Raw genomic sequence first — 23326 nt, 5'->3', positions numbered from 1 at the left:
CCCCTTGCCCGGCGTCTGACAGCTGGCTTGTCGGAACTCTTAGCCCGCCAGCTTTTACCATACAAGCTGGTGCAGTCTGAGGCCTTCAAAAAATTTGTCGCTATTGGGACACCGCAGTGGAAGGTACCCGGCCGAAATTATTTTTCACAAAAGGCAATCCCCAACCTGTACTCTATTGTGGAAAAGGAAATCATGTCACGTCTGGCACACAGTGTTGGGGCAAGGGTCCATCTGACCACTGATAGCTGGTCTGCAAAGCACGGTCAGGGCAGGTATATAACTTACACTGCGCATTGGGTAAACCTGCTGGCGGCTGCCAAGCATGGAATGCGTGGCTCTGCTGCAGAGGAGTTGGTGACACCGCCACGACTTGCAGGCAGGCCTGCTGCCACCTCCTCTACTCCTCCTACTCCATCCTCTTTGCTAACCTCCTCGGCTGAGTCCTCTTCTGCTGTTGCGTCTTGCTCCACACCAACTGCACCCCCCCAGCTCCCCAGGGGCTATTCCACATGCCGGATACGACAGTGTCACGCTGTCTTGGGGTTGACTTGCCTGAAAGCAGAGAGTCACACCGGACCAGCACTACTGTCCGCCCTGAACGCACAGGTGGATCAGTGGCTGACCCCGCACCAACTGGAGATCGGCAAAGTGGTGTGTGACAACGGCAGCAATTTGTTGGCGGCATTGAATTTGGGCAAGTTGACACATGTGCCGTGCATGGCACATGTGTTGAATCTGATTGTGCAATGTTTTGTGCAGAAGTACCCAGGCTTACACCACGTCCTCAAGCAGGCCAGGAAGGTGTGTGGCCATTTCAGGCGTTCCTACACGGCCATGGCGCACTTTGCAGATATTCAGCGGCGAAACAACATGCCAGTGAGGCGCTTGATTTGCGACAGCCCGACACGTTGGAATTCAACACTGCTAATGTGCGACCGCCTGCGCCAACAAGAAAAAGCGGTCAACGAGTATTTGTATGACCGGGGTGCTAGGACAGCCTCTGCGGAGCTGGGTATTTTTTTGCCACGTTACTGGACGCTCATGCGCAATGCCTGTAGGCTCATGCGTCCTTTTGAGGTGGTGACAAACCTAGTGAGTCGCACCGAAGGCACCATCAGCGACATCATCCCATATGTTTTTTTCCTGGAGCGTGCCCTGCGAAGAGTGCTGGATCAGGCCGTAGATGAGCGTGAAGAGGAAGAGGAAGAGTTGTGGTCACCATCACCACCACCAGAAACAGCCTTACCATCGCTTGCTGGACCTGCGGCAACACTGGAAGAGGAGTGTGAGGAAGAGGAGTCAGAGGAGGAATGTGGCTTTGTGGAGGAGGAACACCAACCACAGCAGGCATCCCAGGGTGCTCGTTGTCACCTATCTGGTACCCGTGGTGTTGTACGTGGCTGGGGGGAAGAACACACCTTCAATGACATCAGTGAGGACGAGGAATTGGACATGAGTAGCTCGGCATCCAACCTTGTGCAAATGGGGTCTTTCATGCTGTCATGCCTGTTGAGGGACCCTCGTATAAAAAGGCTGAAGGAGAACGACCTGTGCTGGGTGACCACGCTACTAGACCCCCGGTATAAGCAGAAAGTCTCTGATATGTTACCCAATTACCGGCAGTCGCAAAGGATGCAGCAGCTACAAAATAAGTTGAAAAGTATGCTTTACACAGCATATAAGGGTGATGTCACAGCACAACGGGAATCCAACAGGGGAAGAGGTGAAAGTAATCCTCCTCCTACCACCACAACCACGCCGGCAAGGACAGGACGCTTTACAGACGTCTTGTTGATGGAGGACATGCAGAGCTTTTTTAGTCCTATGCATCGCCACAGCCCTTCGGGGTCCACCCTCAGAGAACGACTCGACCGATAGGTAGCAGACTACCTTGCCTTAACTGCAGATATCGACACTCTGAGGAGCGATGAACCCCTTGACTACTGGGTGTGCAGGCTTGACCTGTGGCCTGAGCTATCCCAATTTGCCATTGAACTTCTGGCCTGCCCCGCTTCAAGTGTGCTGTCAGAAAGGACCTTCAGCGCAGCAGGAGGTATTGTCACTTATAAGTAGGGATGATCGAACTTTTGAAAAGTTCGGTTCGACCAGAACACCCGAACTTCACGAAAGTTCGGTTCGGATTTCAGAACCCCATTGAAATCAATGGGACCCGAACTTCTGTAATCAAAAAACACCATTTTTAAGCCCTAAAACCCAATAAATGCCCCTAAAAAGTGCCTAGGGTTCTGGGTCATGCCCCAGGGACTATTAATCACACAAAAAAAAGTTCTTAAAAATTGTCGTTTTTGATAGATAGCCAATTATTGAAAAAATTAAAAAAAAAAAAAAAAAAAGAGATTTCTTTGGATTTAGTGGCTGGGGGTTCTAAAAGGTGTACCTGTGAAGTTTCAGCTCTGTAGCATGTCCAGAACCAGAATTACAGCATACCAAACCTTCAAAAATGACTTTTTTGCTTAACCGCACCTTTCTTTTGCTCCTAATCAACGGCTCAGCCAATGTGTATGATGGGGACATAATGCAGTGCACTGGGAACAAGATTAGAGGTTTTTTTGGAAAAAGGTGCTGTCTCTTTAAATGTGCATATAATTAACGGGTGTATTTCCACAATGGGGCTTTTATTACCAAATGTTTCAAGAAGTCCAAAGATGTATGTAATTGCACTTTATTTCATGTAAAATGGTGTTTGGTGCACTTTAACTTGAAATCTCACAAGAAACAGACATATATGCACGGATACATTGAGGGTTAGGGGTAGGGGCCACAATGTAGTGCAGAGTGAACAAGATTAGAGATGTTTTGGATGAATACTGTTGTCTCTTGACTTTGAATAGAAGTAAAGGATGCTTAAAAATTGGGCATTTGGTGGTGCAGACGATGCCTTGACACCATATCCCTATGAAAGTGCTGGTAATGAAAGCAGTAATTGCCTTTGTAAGGAAAAAAATTACAATGATATGCATCTGTGTGACAGGTGCGCAAAAATTGTTGTTTGGGTGTTGGCGGAGTCATACCACTGTAAGCCCAAAGAGCTGGTGTTGAAGAAGGCGTAAAAATTATGAAGGTGTGCACATGTGGAACAGGTGCGCAAACATGGTAGTTTTGGTGTTGGCGGAGCCTCCCCACCATAACCCCAAAGAGCTGGCTTTGAAGGAGGCCCAAAAATTGTAAAGGTGTGCACCTGTGGAACAGGTTCGCAAACATGGTAGTTTTTGTTTAGCATAGCCTCCCCACCTTAACCCCAAAGAGCTGGTGTTGAAGGAGGCCCAAAAATTGTAAAGGTGTGCACCTGTGGAACAGGTGCGCAAACATTGTAGTTTTTGTTTTAGCATAGCCTCCCCACCTTAACCCCAAAGAGCTGGTGTTGAAGGAGGCCCAAAAATTGTAAAGGTGTGCACCTGTGGAACAGGTGCGCAAACATTGTCGTTTTTGTCATAACCAAAATGAGGTTCTGTGAACGTAAAGAGAATGAGAGGAGGGTTTGAGGGTGGCACCATGGTCCAGGCTTAAACTGAGGCTCAACTGCCACATCACAACGATAGCCTAGTCTACAAGGTCTGCATCAGGTGCATCAAAGCTTGATATCCACGACTGATTCATCTTAATGAATGTCAAACGGTCGACTGAGTCGGTGGAGAGTCTAGTTCGATGGTCTGTGACGAATCCTCCTGCTGCGCTGAATGCCAGTTCCGATAGGACACTGGAAGCAGGGCAGGCCAACAACTCCATGGCATACTGGGCCAGTTCTGGCCAGTGGTCTAATCTTAAGACCCAGTATGCCAGTGGATCGGATTCGTCACATGAAAAGCCCTCTGTGTCACTTTGTGCCCTCACGTAATCGTCCACCATGTGATGCAGACGGTGTCGATGCGATGTGGCAGCTGAGAGGCCTGGGCGGTGAGGACTAAAAAAAGACCGAAAGGCATCCGTCAACCGCACGCCTTCTCCAACGCTCCTCTCGTGACCACCAGTAGAATCCATGGTAGGTTGTCCCCGCCCCTGCACCCTACGGGAGTCGGGGAACATGTTCACCAGATTCCTCTTGAGACTGTCCTCAAGGGATTTGATCCTGTGGACTCTCTGGGTGGATGGGAAAAGCTCCGAGACTTTACACTTGTACCGGGGGTCAAGTAGGGTGGCCAACCAATAGTGGTTAGTCTCTTTAATGGCCTTGATTCTGGGGTCCTTTCGCAGGCTCTGGAGCATGATGTTTCCCATGCGTCGCAAATTAGCGAAGGCCTGAGAAGCTGACTCCTCGGGGTCACTCATAACGACATTATCTTCAACGGGCTCCTCCTCCTCCCAGCCACGTACTACTCCAAAGTGTCCCGAGGGAGTCAAACTAGGCCTTGCAGATTGCCGCATGTCTTCCTCCTCCTCCTCCTCAAACCCTGCAAAAGTTCCCGCAGAATCGTCCTCCTCCTCCTCTTCCACCCCTGGATCCTGCTCGGGCCTCTGGGAGCTAGGCATAATGGGGTCAGGATTCTCAGGATAAAGGGGGCCTTGAGAGGCAAGGAAGTCCTCCTCTTCCTCCTGCTGCTCTGCCTCCAGTGCCCTGTCCATAATGCCACGCAGAGTGTGCTCCAACAAAAACAGTACCGGTAGGGTGTCACTGATGCATGCGCTGTCCCGGCTGACCATCCTTGTGGCCTCCTCAAATGGCGAGAGGACAGCCCATGCATCCTTAATCAAAAGCCACTGCCGTGGTGAAAAGAAGCCCAGGCGCGCAGAGCCAGTGCTGGTGCCGTACTCGCATAGGTATTCATTGAGGGCCCTCTGCTGCGTGTACAGGCGCTGCAGCATAGCCAAGGTGGAGTTCCAGCGGGTGGGCATGTCACAGATGAGGCGGTGTACCGGCAGGTGAAACTCGCGCTGCACTTCGGCCAAACGTGCAGTGGCACTGTACGACCGCCTGAAGTGACTGCACACCCTTCTTGCCATCCTTAGCACATCCTGCATTCCCGGGTACGAGTTCAAAAACCGCTGTGCCACGAGATTCAGGACATGCGCCAGGCATGGCACATGGGTTAACTTTCCCTGACGAAGGGCGGCCAGGAGGTTTGACCCATTATCAGTAACCACCATCCCTGGCTGCAGCTGGCGTGGTGTCAACCACCTCTGGGCCTGTGCCTGCAGAGCCCCAAGAATCTGAGGGGCACAAGCTGCAGCACTGCGTGACACCTTTTTGGCCTGAGACATAGAATAGCCCTTTGAACGTTTACGTGGTACCTCATCATATTCAAAGGACCATTCTGCAGAGGAGGGCATGGAGGAGGTAGAGGAGGAGGAGCAGGAGGGGGTAGAAGTGATCGATCTACCCGGATCAGCGACACCACCAGCTGTTTGCAGACGTGGGGGCAACACTGGCTGCAGCACCGAGCCCTGGCTACAATCCCTTCCACTGGCAAGCAGTGTCACCCAGTGAGCAGTGACAGAAATGTACCGTCCCTGCCCATGTTTGCTTGACCAAGTGTCAGCCGTCAAGTGTATCTTACGGCTGACTGACTTGGCCAGGGACGACACTACATTGCCTTCCACATGTTGGTATAGGGATGGCAGGGCCTTACGGGAAAAGTAATGCCGACTTGGCACCTGCCACTGTGGAACTGCACATTTTGCGAAGTCACGGAAGGGAGCAGACTCTACCAGGTTAAATGGTAATAGTTGCAGAGCCAGTAGTTTAGCCAAACTACTGTTTAGACGCTGGGCATGTGGGTGGCGGGGAGTATACATTTTTTTTCATTCCAGCATGTGTGGAATCGAAATTTGGCGTCTATATGTTACAGCTGGTGGTGTGCTGGAGGTAGATGCGACACTGCCTGCTATATCATCATCCCTGCCAGTGGAGGCTGCCAACAGGTGACGAGTGACTATAGCAGGGCCAGGAACAGACTGATGTGCAGGTGGAGCAGGTGGAGCAGATGGAGCATGAGGAGGAGCGCGAGGAGAACTAGGAGGCCGACTGACCGATCTTTGGCCCTTTTGTGGGTTCTTTAAATGCTCCTGCCAACGGGCCGAGTGGTGGGTTGTCAAATGCCTGTTTAGGCAGCTTGTACCCAGGTGGTTGACATTTTTGCCACGTTTTATACCCTTCTTACAAATCTTGCAGATCGCAACTGTTTTATCTGCATGGGATGTCTCAAAAAAGGCCCAGCAAGATGAGGTGTGTATAGTGGCCCGGGAGACAACAGGTGCGGCCTTAGATGGAGTAGGCCGTCTGCTCTCCCCTCTTGCTTGCTCTGCCTCCTCCTCAACCTCAGACCCAACATCTGACTCCATCAAAGACTGAGCATCAGGCCTGGCCTGGGAGACAACAGGTGCGGCCTTAGATGGAGCGGGCCGTCTGCTCTCCCCTCTTGTTTGCTCTGCCTCCTCCTCAACCTCAGACCCAACATCTGATTCTATCAAAGACTGAGCATCAGGCCTGGCCTGGGAGACAACAGGTGCGGCCTTAGATGGAGCGGGCCGTCTGCTCTCCCCTCTTGTTTGCTCTGCCTCCTCCTCAAACTCAGACCCAACATCAGACTCCATAAAGGACTGAGCATCAGGCTGGAGTAGATGGCCGACACTGTGGTCAAACAGCTCAGCTGACTCCTCTGCCATGTCTGAAATTGGGTCTAAGGGAGGACATGAGGTGGACATGGACTCATCTGTATTTGTTCTGACAACTGCAGAAGACTGACCACTTTTCTCTGCCTGGGTCACTGTAGTTGCAGATGATGCCGATGATGAGGGTTTGTTCATATAGTCCACCACCTCCTGTACATACTGTGGACGTATAGCTTGGCCACTGCCGGAGAACAATCCAAATGGTGGCCTGGCTGAGGACTGACCACCACGTCCACCCCTGCCTCTAGACACCCTAGAAGCTGTGCCCCTTTCCGCAGCAGGGCCACGTATGCCTTTTCTTGGTCTACCAGGCATATTTCTCACTGATGCGTTGGCAACTGTGTGCGGTGAAAAACGCACACTGCTATGCGACCCACAGTTGTCGCTGGATACAGCACAGCAGATGTGTCACGCACAGTAGCAAAGCCTTTTGCACAGTGGACCTAACGCTTTGAACAACAGGCGTTAGGTTGTCACTGATGCGTTGGCAACTGTGTGCGGTGAAAAACGCACACTGCTATGCGACCCACAGTTGTCGCTGGATACAGCACAGCAGATGTGTCACGCACAGTAGCAAAGCCTTTTGCACAGTGGACCTAACGCTTTGAACAACAGGCGTTAGGTTGTCACTGATGCGTTGGCAACTGTGTGCGGTGAAAAACGCACACTGCTATGCGACCCACAGTTGTCGCTGGATACAGCACAGCAGTTGCGTGTCACGCACAGTTGCAAAGGCTTTTGTACAGTGCACCTAACGCTTTGAACAACAGGCGTTAAGTTGTCACTGTATTTTGCTGCCTAGCAAGCACGTATACCTGCTGTGATACAGCAGCACTGTGCCACGTGCTCACTAAACAGAACCCTCACACTTTCCCTACAGAAACTCAATTTTCAAATCTAACTAATGTAGTACAAAGTTCCCTAACTACACTAGATATCTCTTTCCACTAAATAGAAAGCTCCATACAGCAGAAGACTGACACTGTCCCTTAAGTTTTTTTTTTTTTTTTTTTGTAACTCTAAGAACCAGCACAATCGCTGTATCTAACTACACTGGCTGTAAGCTAAATACAATTCTGCTATATGGAGCTTTAGAACCATTCGATATATAGGAAATGTAGTGTAGCAAGCAGGAGTCAGACAGAACTGCTTCAACTCTCTTCAACAGGCTCTGGATAACTGTGCTAGGGGTTAGGCGGGGCCATCTTATATAGTGTGGGGCGTATTCACTCCTGATTGGCCTCTGGTCCCCGTAGTCACTCCAATCACGTTCCTAGGAGACTCCTGCCCCCTCATTGGCTTTTGCAGACGTTTCTGGGCCAATCACTGGCTTTTAAAGCCCAGTTCCTGTCCCAGTGCATTTTGGGCGGTTCTGGTGGCCGAATACCGAACTTTTGCCGCAAAAAGTTCGGTATTCGGCCGAATATCGAACATCCAATGTTCGGGTCGAACCGATGGTCGACCCGAACCGTTCGATCATCCCTACTGAGAAGAGAAGTCGCCTAGGTCAAAAAAGTCTTGATTACCTCACGTTTATTAAGATGAATGAGGCATGGATCCCGAAGGGACTGACAGTGGGGGATGCATTTGACTAAAAAAGGCCTGGTGATGACTGAGATGCCTTGGCCTAAAAATGGTCCACACGCTGCTGTATATAATCATTCTCTGCATGCCGGATGACTTACGTGACGTCTCCGCCACCAACTACGGTTCAAGCCGCAATGTTTTAGTGCACTTTCTGCCTTGAAAACCTCAATTTTTCAGGCCGCTGCTACAGCAGCGGCTGCAACAATACCTGCTTTTTCATGCATGTGTACATGCTTAATTTTTCTGGCCTCTGGTGCTACACTGTGGCTGCAAAAAAACAAAAAACAAAAAAAAAGGCACATACATGTGTCAATTCCCCTTCGTGATCGTTACCTTGTCGTGGTGAAGGGGCTTGCATATCACAATGAAGCGATCACCTCTAGGATTGTGTTGGCACACCCCAGATGATAAGGTCGTTGCTTCATTGTGTACAGACCAAAAGCGATCCGCAGGATAATTTTTCATAGAAAAAACATTCATTTTCTTTCATTCTTTCTGCGGAGCTGGGTATTTTTTGGCCGCGTTACTGAATGCTCACGAACAATGGCTGTAGGCTCATGCGTCCTTTCCTTTTGCGGAGGTGACAACCCTGGTGGTCTGTCGAACCCTAAGCAACATCATCGACCTCATCCCATATGCGTTTTTTCTGGAGCGTGCCCTGCGAAGAGTACTGGATCAGGCTGTAGATGAGCATGAAGAGGAAGAGTTGTGGTCCACTCCCCATCACCACCAGAAGCAGCCTTGTCGTTGTCAATTGCTGGACCTGTGGCAACGCAGAGAGAGGAGTCTGAAGAAGAGAAGTCAGAGGAGGAAGGTGGCTTTGAGGAGGTGGAATACCAGCCACAGCAGGCGTCCCAGGGGGCTTGTTGTCACCTTTCGGGGACCCTTGGTGTTGTACGTGGCTGGGTGGAGGAAGAGACCTTCAATGATGTCAGTGAGGACAAGGAACGGGACATGGCTAGCTTGGTATCCAACCTTGTGCAAATGGGGAGTTTGCGGTTGTGCAAATGGACTGACTGACTGACTGACTGTTAAACGGGAGTTTGGTCTGTCAGAGTTTGGTCTGTCACTGTGAAGCGGGCGTAACCCTTACACTACTTGACCGATACAACATCATACCTGATCGTATTCACACACTGGATGTTTTAAAGCACGTTATTCCAAACAATTTAGGAATGTTAGGTGATTTATGCCCTTTATGGATCAAAACCCGACTCTGCGTCAACTACGTAATTTTCCATGGGAGTTTTGCCATGGATCCCCCTCCGGCATGCCACAGTCCAGGTGTTAGTCCCCTTGAAACAACTTTTCCATCACTATTGTGGCCAGAAAGAGTCCCTGTGTGTTTTAAAATTCGCCTGCCTATTGAAGTCTATGGTGGTTCGCCCGGTTCGCCGGTTCGCGAACATTTGCAGATGGTCGCGAACGTCGCGAAATTTTAGGTTCGCGACATCACTAGTAACCAGCTGGTAGTTGCTGCAGCACCCACTACCTATGAGCCTTGTTCCCAGAAATGTGTGCGAGGGTAATATAGATAAGACCTGGTTTAGGATGTTAGTTTGTGCCTGCTCCTATGAGGATTTTCTGAAAATAAATGTGTCCTCCCATTGATTGCTATTAACATTTTGTAGTATCCCCTGGCCCCAAAAATCCCCTAGACTGAGCCTTTATTGTCAGTGTGTATGGAACTGGCAACCTCTGTACTACTAATGGAGAACCTGTCTTTTTTCAGCAGTGCTACGTAATACATCATTAGTATTTTTTTTTTTTTTTTTTATGCAAGTAGTGTAAATATCCAAATGTAACTTATCAGCTTCTTGCTTTGTACACTAGAGCTCAGAATAAGGGGGAGAAGCAGCACCATGAGTCAATCAGTTGTGCTGCAGTGCTCAAGTGCTAGCAAGTAGGTTCAAGCTCAAGGTTCACTCCTACACGAGTGTGGACTGAAATGTGGCTGTTCATTCATCTGAATGTCATACTTTTATCCCATTCAGCAGAAGCCAAACATGTTTTATAGTAGCAGTATTTCTACTGCTACTATCTATGATAGCTTTTTATCTGTCAGTGGTTGCTAAAAAATCTTCAGATGTATCCTTACCAACCAGTGACATCATCCGGTTCTATTAGATTACTGGTTGAGAATTATTGTCAATGTAAACAAGGGGGAGGGGATAGCATGCCATCACTGACCAAATATGGCCACGTGGCCATATTTGGTCACATGGCCAAATATATTGACTAAATATAGTCGTGACTGTATGTTGTCAATAACATCCCCTGGGGGACACCCACCTCTTTGTTTACTTTAAGTGGCAGGGCCCCAGGAGATGTCATTCAGCATTAGCCAGTGACAGGTTTGGACATGTGGGCAGGATTTTTTTCCCTTTGTCGGGTGTCGAACATCATTCATTATGACTGAGGTAAATCTGCATCGCAGGACAATGTGATCGACAATGCATGTACATCATGGGAGTTTTTTTCTTTCCTTTCTTTTTCTTTAAAAACTGTGTAAGTTTCCTTATTTGCTCTTTAGTTTTTTTTTTGTGTGAATGAATAGAGGCACTGTGTACCCCTTACTTATTCACATAGGGTGGGGCAGTATCTGGGCTCCCCTTGTTGTTAAAGGGGATGTTCAGACTCTGATAAGCCTTCACCTGTAGACCCCACAACCACTGGGATGGGGTTGTGGGAATGAGGTACCTCCCCATGTTGAGGGCATGTGGCCTGGTATGGTTTGAGAGAGGGGGTGGAAGCTTATCCTCCCCTTTTCTGGCTAGCCAGGCTGCATGCTCATAAGGGTTTGGTGTGAACTTTATGGGAGGTGCCTATGCTTTTTTCTTTTTTTTCTTGACTTTTGCTTGGTGTTATCACTCAAAATTCATATCAGATCCAAGGGGTCTAGTATGGAAATTAGGGTTGTCCCACACCATTTCTTTTTGTTTTACTGTTCTTTTGTGTAGTGTCTCCCTTGACATCCAAACCAGGCCCTCATCAGGGATAAGAGTCTGGTATGTATTTTTATGGGGAACCCCACCTATTTTTGTAGGGGGGTCCCTCATTAACATCTAGGATTAGGAACTGGTATATATGAAAGGAATCCCTGGCTGCTTGCTTACAGATTCAAAGCTTCACATGCAGGTTAAGCCCCCCAGGCATGATGATTAAAGAAACTTAGCATTTTTAATGTTAAGCATGAATTTCACAAGTATTTTTTTCTTATGATACATGTCCCTCAGGGCAATGCCCAGCCACCCATGCCATTTGACAATCACTTGCCTAGAAATTGTCCATTCCTGTTCTTTTAACTGTCAACTCCTATTGTTTTCAGTGGGGTTCAGATTCTTAGGACATAATGGAAAAAAATACAAATCCTTTGACAGGTGGAACAGCTCTCCTCTATGTACTGCATCTATGTATTTAGCCATTGTTATGCAGTTCAAATTTAAAATAAGAATTCATTCACACACACACACACACAGCCTGTCCTCTCTCCAGTAATGTGCATGAGAGCAGCGCTCTCTGGGCTCTCTCCCAACCCATAGGCTCAGAGACAGCAGCAGGAGCCAAGAGTCAATCACAGCCAGTAAGGATGGAGTGGGGACAGGGCCAAGCTGCACTGTGTGGGCTCGGGAGTGAGCCCACACAGGTGCCCCCAAAGCAAATGACTTGCTATGGTGGGCATTCAGCAGGGAGGGGGGGAGCCAGAAGTGCCAGTGGGGGACCCGAGAAGAGGAGGATCAGGGCTTCTCTGTGAAAAACCTTTGTGTAACATGACAGATAAGTGAAAGTATTCACATTGCTTTACTTTTTCCACATTGTGTTATGTCACAGCCTTATTCCAAAGTAGATTAAATTCATTATTTTCCCTAAAAGTCTACAAACAATACCCCATTATGACAAAATTAAAGAAATGTGTTTGAAATCTTTGCAAATTTATTAAAAATAAAAAAACAGCCTTTGCTCAATACTTTGTTGAAGCACCTTTGGCACCAATTACAACCTCAAGTCTTTTTGAGTATGATGCTACAAGCTTGGCACACCTATTTTTGGGCCATTTCCCACATTCTTCTTTGCAGAACCTCTCAAGCCCCATCAGGTTTTAGATGTCTGGGCTCTGGCTGGGCCACTCAAGGACATTCACAGAGCTGTCCCGTAGCCACTTATTTGTTATCTTGGCTGTGTGCTTAGGGTCGTTATCCTATTGAAAGTTGAACCTTCTTCACAATCTAAGATCCAGAGCACTCTGGAGCAGGTTTTCATTAAGGATTTTTCTGTACACTGCTGCATTCATCTTTCCCTCGATCCTGACTAGTCTTCCAGTTCCTGCCGCTGAAAAACATCCCAACAGCATGATGCTGCCACCATCATGCTTCGCTCTAGGGACAGTTTTGGCCAGGTGATGAGCGGTGCCTTGTTTCCTCCAGACATGTTGCTTGCTATTCAGGCCAAACAGTTTAATCTTTGTTTAATTAGACCAGAGAATTTTGTTTTTCATGGTCTGAGAGTCCATCCGGTGCCTGTCATGTGCCTTTTACTACGAAGTGGCTTCCGTCTGGCCACTCTACCATACAGGCCTGATTGGTTGAGTGCTGCGGAAAAGGTTGTCCTTCTGGAAGATTTTCCTCTCTCCACAGAGAAATGCTGGAGCTCTGTCAGGGTGACCATCAAGTTCTTGGTCAACTGTCAGACTAAGGCCCTTTTCCCCCGATCGCTCAGTTTGGCCGGGTAGCCCGCACTAGGAAGAGTCCTGGTGGTTTCAAACTTCTTCCATTTGCTGCAGAAATTTTTCTGTACCCTTCCCCAGATCTGTGCCTCGATACAATCCTGTCTCAGAGGTCTACAGACAATTCCTTGGCCTTCATGGCTTAGTTTGTGCTTTGACATGCACTGTTAACTATGGGACCTTATTTAGACAGGCGTGTGCCTTTCCAAATTATGTCCAACCAACTCAATTTACCACAGGTGTACTCCAATCACGTTGTTGAAACATCTTGAGGATGATTAGTGGAAACAGGATGCACCTAAGGTCAATTGTAAATGTCACTGCAAAGGCTGTAAATACTTATGTGTATAAAATTAAATAAGTGCGCAGGATCAATTATGTGAATAGCTGCAACCTTAGAACCAAATGGTGATAAAGATATATGGAAAAGAAATCAGGTGCGCTAAAAATTCACTTGTGTCACAAATCAGGAAATAGGTATGACACTATAATGAGTGTCCCCCATATACCTGTGGTGTGTACCAGGGTTGATGTGCACTTAAACGGGTGTACAGTAAATACTATGCACCCTGGTGCATAAACATAGGTGTATTGTGGTAAATAGGTGGTAAATAGGTGGTGATGGATGGATAATGTGATATCAACATAAAACAGCAAGGTGCACAAATTATTCAAAAGAAAAGTGTCCAATATTTCAGTGATTGCCACCTCAGTGTATAAAGTCCCAATTGTCCCCACACAGGCTGTAATAAAATCCACGCAGTGGGTTCCTCTAGGTCTGTGGGGTGCAGATAGGTTCCACCACCTTAATGGGGATTAGCCCCTTACCATAGAGAGAGAGGTCAAGGGCGGATAGTCAACCCAGTAGTGTCTTGGGGGTTCCAGGAGGTCACCGTGAAACACTTAAATAGTAAGTATGGCCTCTTACCAGATCGCTCAAACAAGAAGGCAATTGTCTCACTAGTGTCTCGGCGTCTCAACCCAATCCGGTCCTCTATTCTTCTGGGTGTTACTCTCTGCCATCACGGGTGAGGGCTTCCACGTGTGTCTCACAGAAACAAAATCAGACCATAGCGCAGTACCTTTGGTAATTTATTGAACAAAAATATCCAGTGCACTTACAGTTAGTTTAAAAATCAAAAACATGTTGCGCCAGATGTGCACAAAATAAATGGGTAATCACATAAGAAAGTGTCATCTCATGAAAACAGTATAGTGTCCATATAGGTGCTCTCATAAAACAATAAGTGTTCATATAAAGTGCTCCAAAATGATGAATAATGTCTCCAAGTGTCCAAAGATCAAGCCTCAATCCCGTGAGAGTAAATAAGGAACCACCATATGTGTGAAATCCCTCCACCAGTAGGATTGGCCTCTCTCCTTAGTATCAGACCCAAACGGGCCAGCATAAGCATATAAGGGGATATCTAAGACTCCACAGATAGCTCTCCAGCCTTCACCTCCGGAGGTCGCCGGGACATAGAATAGAGATACAAAGCAGAAATCTAGTGCTCTCTGATTGTAAATGAATGAGCTTTATTGAGAAAAATTGGGTAACTCACATTTGCTGGGCACTCAGCCTTGCCTGCTTGTATGGCATTCAGTATGTGAGAGTTCCACCCGAACGATCGGAGCACTTTATATGAACACTTATTGTTTTATGAGAGCACCTATATGGACACTATACTGTTTTCATGAGATGACACACTTTCTTATGTGATTACCCATTTATTTTGTGCACATCTGGCGCAACACGTTTTTGATTTTTATGCTTTTGATTGTGAGGTGTGGACACGATTAGTGTATGCAGCCTGATTTATTGATTTATTCAAGCACATTGATTTACTGTATTTATATGCACATTGATTTATCACCTGGCTTTGCGCTGATAGTTTTTTCACTGCACTTACAGTTAGTTGTCTACTAATGGTCACAGGAAACCGATACCGGTGATGGAGAGGCCGTGGCCGCCTGCAGTGCGGTCCTCGGCGACTTGCGATGACGATCCTCTCTGAGAGAGGAGCGCCGCATCGTCATCGCAAGTCGCGGAGGACCGCACTGTAGGCGGCCACGGCCTCTCCATCACCGGTATCGGTTTCCTGTGACCATTAGTAGACAACTAACTGTAAGTGCACTGGATATTTTTGTTCAATAAATTACCAAAGGTACTGCGCTATGGTCTGATTTTGTTTATGTGAGACACACATGGAAACCCTCACCCGTGACGGCAGAGAGTAGCACCCAGAAGAATAGCGGACCGGGATTGGGTTGAGACGCCGAGACACTAGTGAGACAATTGCCTTCTTGTTTGAGCGATCTGGTAAGAGGCCATACTTACTATTTAAGTGTTTCACGGTGACCTCCTGGAACCCCCAAGACACTACTGGGTTGACTATCTGCCCTTGACCTCTCTCTCTATGGTAAGGGGCTAATCCCCATTAAGGTGGTGGAACCTATCTGCACCCCACAGACCTAGAGGAACCCACTGCGTGGATTTAATTACAGCCTGTGTGGGGACAATTGGGACTTTATACACTTTTCATATGTTTATGGACTATACACTGAGGTGGCAATCACTGAAATATTGGACACTTTTCTTTTGAATAATTTGTGCACCTTGCTGTTTTATGTTGATATCACATTATCCATCCATCAACACCTATTTACCACCTATTTACCACAATACACCTATGTTTATGCACCAGGGTGCATAGTATTTACTGTACACCCGTTTAAGTGCACATCAACCCTGGTACACACCACAGGTATATGGGGGACACTCATTATAGTGTCATACCTATTTCCTGATTTGTGACACAAGTGAATTTTTAGCGCACCTGATTTCTTTTCCATATATGTAAATACTTATGTACATGTGATTTTTTTAAATTGGCAAAGATTTCAAACAAACTTCTTTCACATTGTCATTATGGGGTATTGTTTGCAGAATTTTAAAGGAAAATAATGATGTTAATCCATTTTGGAATAAGGCTGTAACATAACAATGAAGCGCTGTGAATACTTTCCAGATGCACTGTATAACATGTTTGTTATTTAAAAATAAAAATAAAAAGCTTAGGGTTTACAATCACTTTAAGGTTAATGTGCGTCGCTTTTAGGTAGCCCACTTTTTCATTATAGGATAGTAAAGGAATTCTAGGAGATCCACTGACTATATTTCCTGTTTTAGCATTGTTATTTATAAACTCAAAAGTCTGCCTATGGTAGACAAACCACAAAGACATATTTAGCAGAGCAATTTTTAGGAGAACTTGTAATGTTTATTTTCCCCTGCAGGAACTGGTATGTGGATGAGCCATCATGTGGGAGTGAGGTGTGTGTTGTCATGTACTATCAGCCATTGGCTTCTCCTGGTGTTGGTGGGCCTTATATGTTTCAGTGGAATGATGACCGATGTAACATGAAGAATAACTTCATATGTAAATATTCAGAAGGTAAGTGCTTTCTGTCTTAAACGACTTCAGTATTTAAACTTAGGAGATAAAATAGAGACAACATTTCTAGGACACATCTATTTCTTTCATTTGGCCTCCCCCAGGAGCAGCTCTCCCTGCTGTTATTACTAGCGGCTGAATTATTACAAAGTAGGAGTGGCAGTCAATATATCATAACACTGCATTATTTGTTTATTACAGGTAGTACAGCCAATTTACATATAAATATAAATATATATATATATATATATATATATATATATATATATATATGTAAATATATATATATATATATATATATATATGTAAATATATATATATATATATATATATATATATATATATATATATATATATACAGTATATAGTACATTCACACGTCCCTGCCCTCAAGGAGAATAAAATCTAAGGTTCTTACTAACACATACTAGGGCCAATTTTCCTACCAGCATGTCTTTGGAGTGTGGAAATAAACCAGAATACACGTAGGAAACCCACGCAGACACGGGGAGAACATGCAAATGCCAAGCAGGTAGTGTCATGGTTGAGATTCAAACTGGCAACCCTAGATCTGCTAGGTGGAAGTGCTAACCACTTAGCCATTGTGCTGAGTGGTAGATATTATTTCATGACTGTTGCATAAATGTTGTAACCTTATATCTGCATAAAGAAACATTACAAGCAAAAATAAAGCAATTTTAAAACATAAAATGTATTCCTATACAATCCTTTATTAGCCATATTTAACCCTAATCAGCCCTAGTTAAATCCATCCTTCAACTATCTATTAATATTTTTCTGCTGATGTTTTTAACCTTCATTTTTTTTACTATTATTATTTATATTTTTTGTTGTTTAAGGCTTGGTTCACACTGGTGCGACATACGCTCCAACTTTGGGAGCAAGACGTTTACAAATGAATGGTTCCCTATGAGAGCCATCTTAACTGGTCCGAAACAAGTCGGTCCGACTTTAGAAAAGGTTCCTGCACTATTTTGGTCCAACCTTGGTCCGCTTTCAGCCCATTCAATATCATTGAAGTCAGATCAAAGTGGGATCCTCGTCCTAACCATCCGACTTGTGACATCCGACATGGTGATTACAGCAGCAGGAAAGGGATTTTGTCACACTGGAATTCTTTTGATTGGTAAAGGACAAGTTGGACTATCTCAAAGTCGGAGCAAAATCGTATCCTGTTCATTCAAGTCGGATGGAAGTAGGACCGAAGTAGGACCAATGTAGGACTGATGTGACAGGGCAAAGTAGAATTGACAGGCGTACAACAGTTGTATCGTACCAGTGTGAACCCTGCCTCAATTCATTTTGTTTTGTTTTTTTTGGGGGGTTTTATTTATTATTTACCTACATATAAATACAGAAACATAGCATCAATATATCTCAATATTCTCACATACCGTCATGACACAAGAGGTTAGAAAAACATTTAAAAAAAAGGGGGCCTTACATACATATCGCACCATAAAAAAGTAAACTCCCTCCATCTTCTCTCGATTACCCTCTTCCTCTCCTTTTCTCTATTTCTCTCATTCCACCTTGCTCTTCATACCTCATATACCACATTATCAGCAACCCATTTATCTAGATCCCTACCACTCCCGATATCTTCATCCCTCTTCCCACCCCACTCCAACTATACTATGTCACCCTGACCGCATACTCTTATTCGTTCATAAATGTGTCACACCAAACTCTCTAATGTGTACATATGTATTTTTTATTTTAAAAAAGAGAAGGTAAAAAAAGGGGTGGGGAACTGGGGGAGGTACAAGGAAGAGTAGTATATTAGTGCAGGGATTCCCAAAGTACGTCCCTGCAGCTGTTGCAGAACTACACATCCCATGAGGCATTGTAAAACTCTGACATTCACATACGTGACTAGGCATGATGGGAATTGTAGTTCCTGAACAACTGGAGGGCCATAGTTTGGGAATCCCTGTATTAATGTATACAGTATATTTATAATTTAGTGACTCTTTGAATTCACACTACTGGTTAACAATTTTATCAATATAACCGCTCATTTATCAGTGACATCAGGGAGGACGAGTAAAGTGAGACATTGAGCACTTGCGTTTGCAATTATTTTTTTTATTGTCACATTAAAATAAATTATCATAACTGAAAAAATGTGTTTTTTTATTGGGAAATAACTTTGCTACGCTTTGTACTAAAGACATTTTTTTAGCGTAATGTTAAACTGGACACACTATAGAATAAATTGTATATATTTTATTTACAGTATAACCACTTTTTTTTTTTTAAAGACAAATCTATCAAAAAAAGAAAGTTTGTCCCTAAAAATACAATAGGGGAGATTTGCTAAAACTGGTGCACACAGAATTTGGTGCAGCATACATAGTAATCAATCAGCTTACTATGCACAGCTGCACTAGATTCTGTGTGCACCGGTTTTAGTAAATCTCCCCCAATGTATGGATTACTTTGTTTTCTTAAGTAATGACAAAATTAGCAACAAATAAAAAGGCCCATAGTGGAAATTTTAAAAATGTCTCTGTTCCATAAGGATTATAAAGGTATACTGTATATATCACCAGTGTCAATTTGTAAACTAGCAAAGTGCATTTAATCTTTGTTTCCATGTTATTAACTATTAAGTGTCTTTCTTAATCATTTTATAGAAAAGACAGCTCGCCCTCCATCAAGAAACACGTCATCATCATCATATATTGGTGAGTCTTTTATCGTACATATATAATGTAATGATTATATAAATAAAGGTAATCAAAAACAAATAGTTTACTAATTTTATTTTCTTTTATACTTTTTTCTTTCCTTAAAACACATCTTCAATGACATTACCAACCCAGGACAGCAGGCATGCTGGCTGGTATACCCATGTGAAGGGGCAGTGACTATACCGCCCACTACAATGCTGATACCAGTCAAACAGTTATAAAACAGTCCCTGCATTGTGAAGATTTCAGTGGATGCTGGGGATACCCGCTCAGAGAACTGGGATTGCCATTGATGGGCTGAAATATCAGCAATTAAGTTCCTTAAAAGCAATTTTGTATTTACACCAGAAAATGGCTTATAGTTTCTAAACATCGGATATTAGCTTCAGTGTCTGGAAAATACAGTGCAATAAACATTGAGGGACATTTATTAAGCCACATAATAAGATTTAAATGTATTTTGCATATTTGCATACAATAAAAATCAGATGACATTCCCTCTTATTAAGCAGAGTATATACAACAGTTTTATGTGCATTTGTGACCCCTGCAATGTTAATAGTGAGCAGCCAACTGAGACAGTTTTTCAAAGATCTGAGACAGAATTACCAGTGTAGATGAGACCGATTTTCACTCAAACCCATACACAATTAGGAGCAAGGGCAATTCAATGCTCCTTTAAAGCAAGAGAGGGAGGAATGTATGAACCAATCTGCAATCTCATTGTAAATCTGTCTCATCATAAGCTATTTGGAATTGCATTGCTGTGGGACAATTGATAAATCTCCACCATTGTGTATTGAATTATGTGTTAGTCCTCACTTTTTGATAAAAAAGCAATGTTGATGTGACTCTAGTTACATACCAGTGAAATCCAGATTGACCATACAATTCCAGCAGTTACATTCAGTGCAACCATTTGTCAAAGCAATCAGTTAATCCAGATGTATATAGTCTGCTTACATAACATATCACATTTGCCTCTACCCCAATCTTCCACTCCCCTAACTGCTTCCTGGGCGTTTCCTGGTCTATAAATGTGTTGGGTAGCACCACTAACCAATAGTAAAGTTTAGGGGGTAGAAGGGGGCACAAGGCCAAGTTTAACTTTTACAGGTAAATGGAAGCTTTGTATGTAAGCTACTTACTTCTCTGAATCATTGTATCATTTTACAATGGTGCATTTTATATCATTCGTCTTAAGTTGCATGTTTGTTTTAAATGGAATTCATTGTGATTTTCTATATATTTTCTTTACTATAATATGCTCTGATATAAGGACATACATAAATCCCTGTTTAGTGAGCTAAATAGCTCAAGCTCATATTTACACACATAATTGAGTGACTCATCTTTTATCTCTCTCTCACCCTGTCTGCTCTGTTCAGATAGGAGTTTCAACAGAGACTGTCAGAAAGCAAACAGCTTCTGCTTTGTTATAGGTGCACTATAGTAATATATACAATGGTGTGTATATATGTATGTATACACATATATATATAATGAACTGTATATTATATAATATAAAGTATAAATGTAAAAACAAAGAATAAAACCAATGTCTCCAAACAATTATGTTTCTTTATGTAGGAAGTACAACATAGTTATTCCCTGAATCCCTAGATTCTAAATATGTAAAGCTTGGTGATACAGTCCCTGTTATCAATATATATTGGAGACTGTCCAATCTACTAGGCTTCCCAGAGGAGATATTGCCTTTGGTTATTGAGTATTCTTCATTCCACAGTGATTGTCATAGCATTGATGTGTTACCCCTGATCTCTATATATAGTAGTTTTTGTTTTTTTTCACACAGATATTGGAGCAGTGACTACCAAGGACCCAGAAATATCTATCAAAAACACCAATGAGACAGCAAAAGAAGCTGCAGGTAAGTGCTTGGTTAAAAGCTGATACCATTAAGAAATACGGTATACTGGGGAATTCATGAAGAGTGTTTATGATACTCTTTAGAATTCCATTGTGCCTCTGTACACCAAATGTCAGTGCTTGCTTGCCCCAAATTCATGGACCTGTTGAGAATCAGGTCCATGAATTTGGAGCAAGCCATGACATTTGTCGTGTGGAAGTACACTGAGTCCAGAGTATGGGTGAAACCTAATGGCCATTTAGAGACACTAGTTCCTCATCAGGTCCACTCCCCTTGTGATTGACAGAAGGCAGTGGGCAGATTCTATAGCCAATAGACAGTCTGCCATTGGCTATGAAATCTGCCCACTGCCTGCTGTCAATGACAAAGAGAGAACATACCTGATGGGTAATCAGGGTCTCCAAGTGCCCATCAGGCTCTGTTCACTGTCAGCATCACTGGTTGCTAGGAGTCTGTTGACTGTGAAGCTGACAAAGTCCTTGACAGTGAGAGATGGGGGAGGGGATAGCAGTAGAAACACACCACCCTGCTGCACAGTGTTCAAAACCAAGCACTCTGCCTGTCTCTGTACACCAACTTAGAGTTGGTCTTAATTACCTCCAGTTTCGTTTTTTTGAACTGGAGGTAATGCTTGTCAAATTTGGTAAAGCCATGATGCTATTATGAACTACCTGAATTTGCCACATTTTTTACTTTTTTATAACTGGCACGGGTTTTTTAAAGGGCCATACTACCAGAAACCTGTATCAAATGGTCTCAAATGCTGAACCATCTGTCCTGACCACATGGAATTTCTTTTTTGGGAATTATTCCCCTAGACTGCAGTTATAGAAAGTTCTTAATGACCATGGCTAAGACATGAATATTTGAAATGTATATATAATTTTATGTTAAATGAATGTTGATAACGCCCAAATTGTTAGAAAACTAGCTGTATCTTATTTTTTGTCTGAAGTCACTACTAAACGTATTGACGTTTACCCAAGCTCTGACGCCATATTTGATATCCAGGAGCTGGAGACCAGTGTTCTGGCTGGGGCTTTCAACTCCCTAAGTAACAAGTGCTGATCAGATGAAAGCTGGCAACTTGGAGTGCTCATGCAAAGAAAATCCTTTATTGCAAACTTGTTTAAAAACACATTACAGTAGATGCGAATACATTTCACCTATGGAGCCTTCCTCATAGCATGCTATGAAGAAGGCTGCATTGTCCAAACGCGTCAGCATCTACTGTATCGTGTTTTTATACATGTAGCCAATAAAGGCTTTTCTTTGCAAGAACATTCTGAGCTGCTGGTTTTCATTTGATTAGTCTCTACTGGATATGTTTTTACTTTTAAGAAGACCTTGCACTCTCACCTTTACCCAAGAACTCATTACCTTTAGTAGCTTCTACAGTACAGCCAGCTGTTTCCAACACACACAAGACATTACATTTACCTACTTTAGCACTATCACTCTGCTTCTTCCCTTTAGTTAAAAATACAATTATTTTCCAAAGCTAATAAGTAAAGCTAGTACATAAGAAAATTAGCAAGAAGGAAAAATAATACAAAGGAAGATTAGTACAAAGGAAAACTAGTTGTTCAAAAGGAACCAGTGGATTTAACGGATCAGTTTTTTGCACATTGTTACTTCATGACCTATATAATCATATTTTTTTTTTCTCATTTTAGAGACCTATATCCATTTCATTCTTATTGCAACAATCCCAGTGCTGACACTCTTTTTGATTTTTATCGGAGTTCTGTGTTGCTGCTTTATAGAAAGAAGGTAAATTTACTGTCAATATTTAAATTGAACATCAGGGTGTATCTAAGAGGGAGAAGGGTGCAGAGGTGACATGGTGGAGAGGGGTGCAGACAGTACAGGGAACTCCAGAAAAAATACACTATATTAAAAATGCCCCAACAAACAAAATAGCTGGGTTATAAAAAATATTATATCGATTTTTTTTTTTTACCAAAGTCCAGCTGTAATATATTATATTTTTCTATAGGATGTGTATAAATATATAAATATACAGTGGGTACGGAAAGTATTCAGACCCCCTTAAATTTTTCACTCTTTGTTATATTGCAGCCATTTGATAAAATCATTTAGGTTCATTCTTCTTCCTCATGAATGTACACATAGCACCCCATACTGACAGAAAAACACAGAATTGTTGACACTGTTGCAGATTTATTAAAAAAGAAAAACTGAAATATCACATGGTCCTAAGTATTCAGACCCTTTGCTCAGTATTTAGTAGAAGCCCCCTTTTGATCTAATACAGCCAGGAGTCTTTTTGGGAAAGATGCAACAAGTCTTTCACACCTGGATT

The 23326-nt window shown here is 43.9% G+C and overlaps 1 protein-coding gene across 1 annotated transcript in view; it reads left to right on the top strand.

Moving 5' to 3' along the window:
* Nucleotides 1–23326, top strand: part of LAYN (layilin) — a 147228-nt gene that overhangs the window by 116150 nt on the left and 7752 nt on the right. Inside the window, exons 4-7 of the mRNA XM_082274246.1 lie at nt 16235–16392; nt 19053–19103; nt 20926–21000; nt 22677–22773. Coding sequence (XP_082130372.1) covers nt 16235–16392; nt 19053–19103; nt 20926–21000; nt 22677–22773 — 381 coding nt within the window. The remainder of the gene's footprint in view (nt 1–16234; nt 16393–19052; nt 19104–20925; nt 21001–22676; nt 22774–23326) is intronic.

Source organism: Pelophylax lessonae (assembly GCF_965119305.1).
Source record: "Pelophylax lessonae genome assembly, chromosome: 12".
Taxonomy (NCBI): Eukaryota; Metazoa; Chordata; class Amphibia; order Anura; family Ranidae; genus Pelophylax; species Pelophylax lessonae.
Note: the sequence above shows the minus strand (reverse complement) of the source record. Positions and strands in the feature narration are given on the sequence as shown.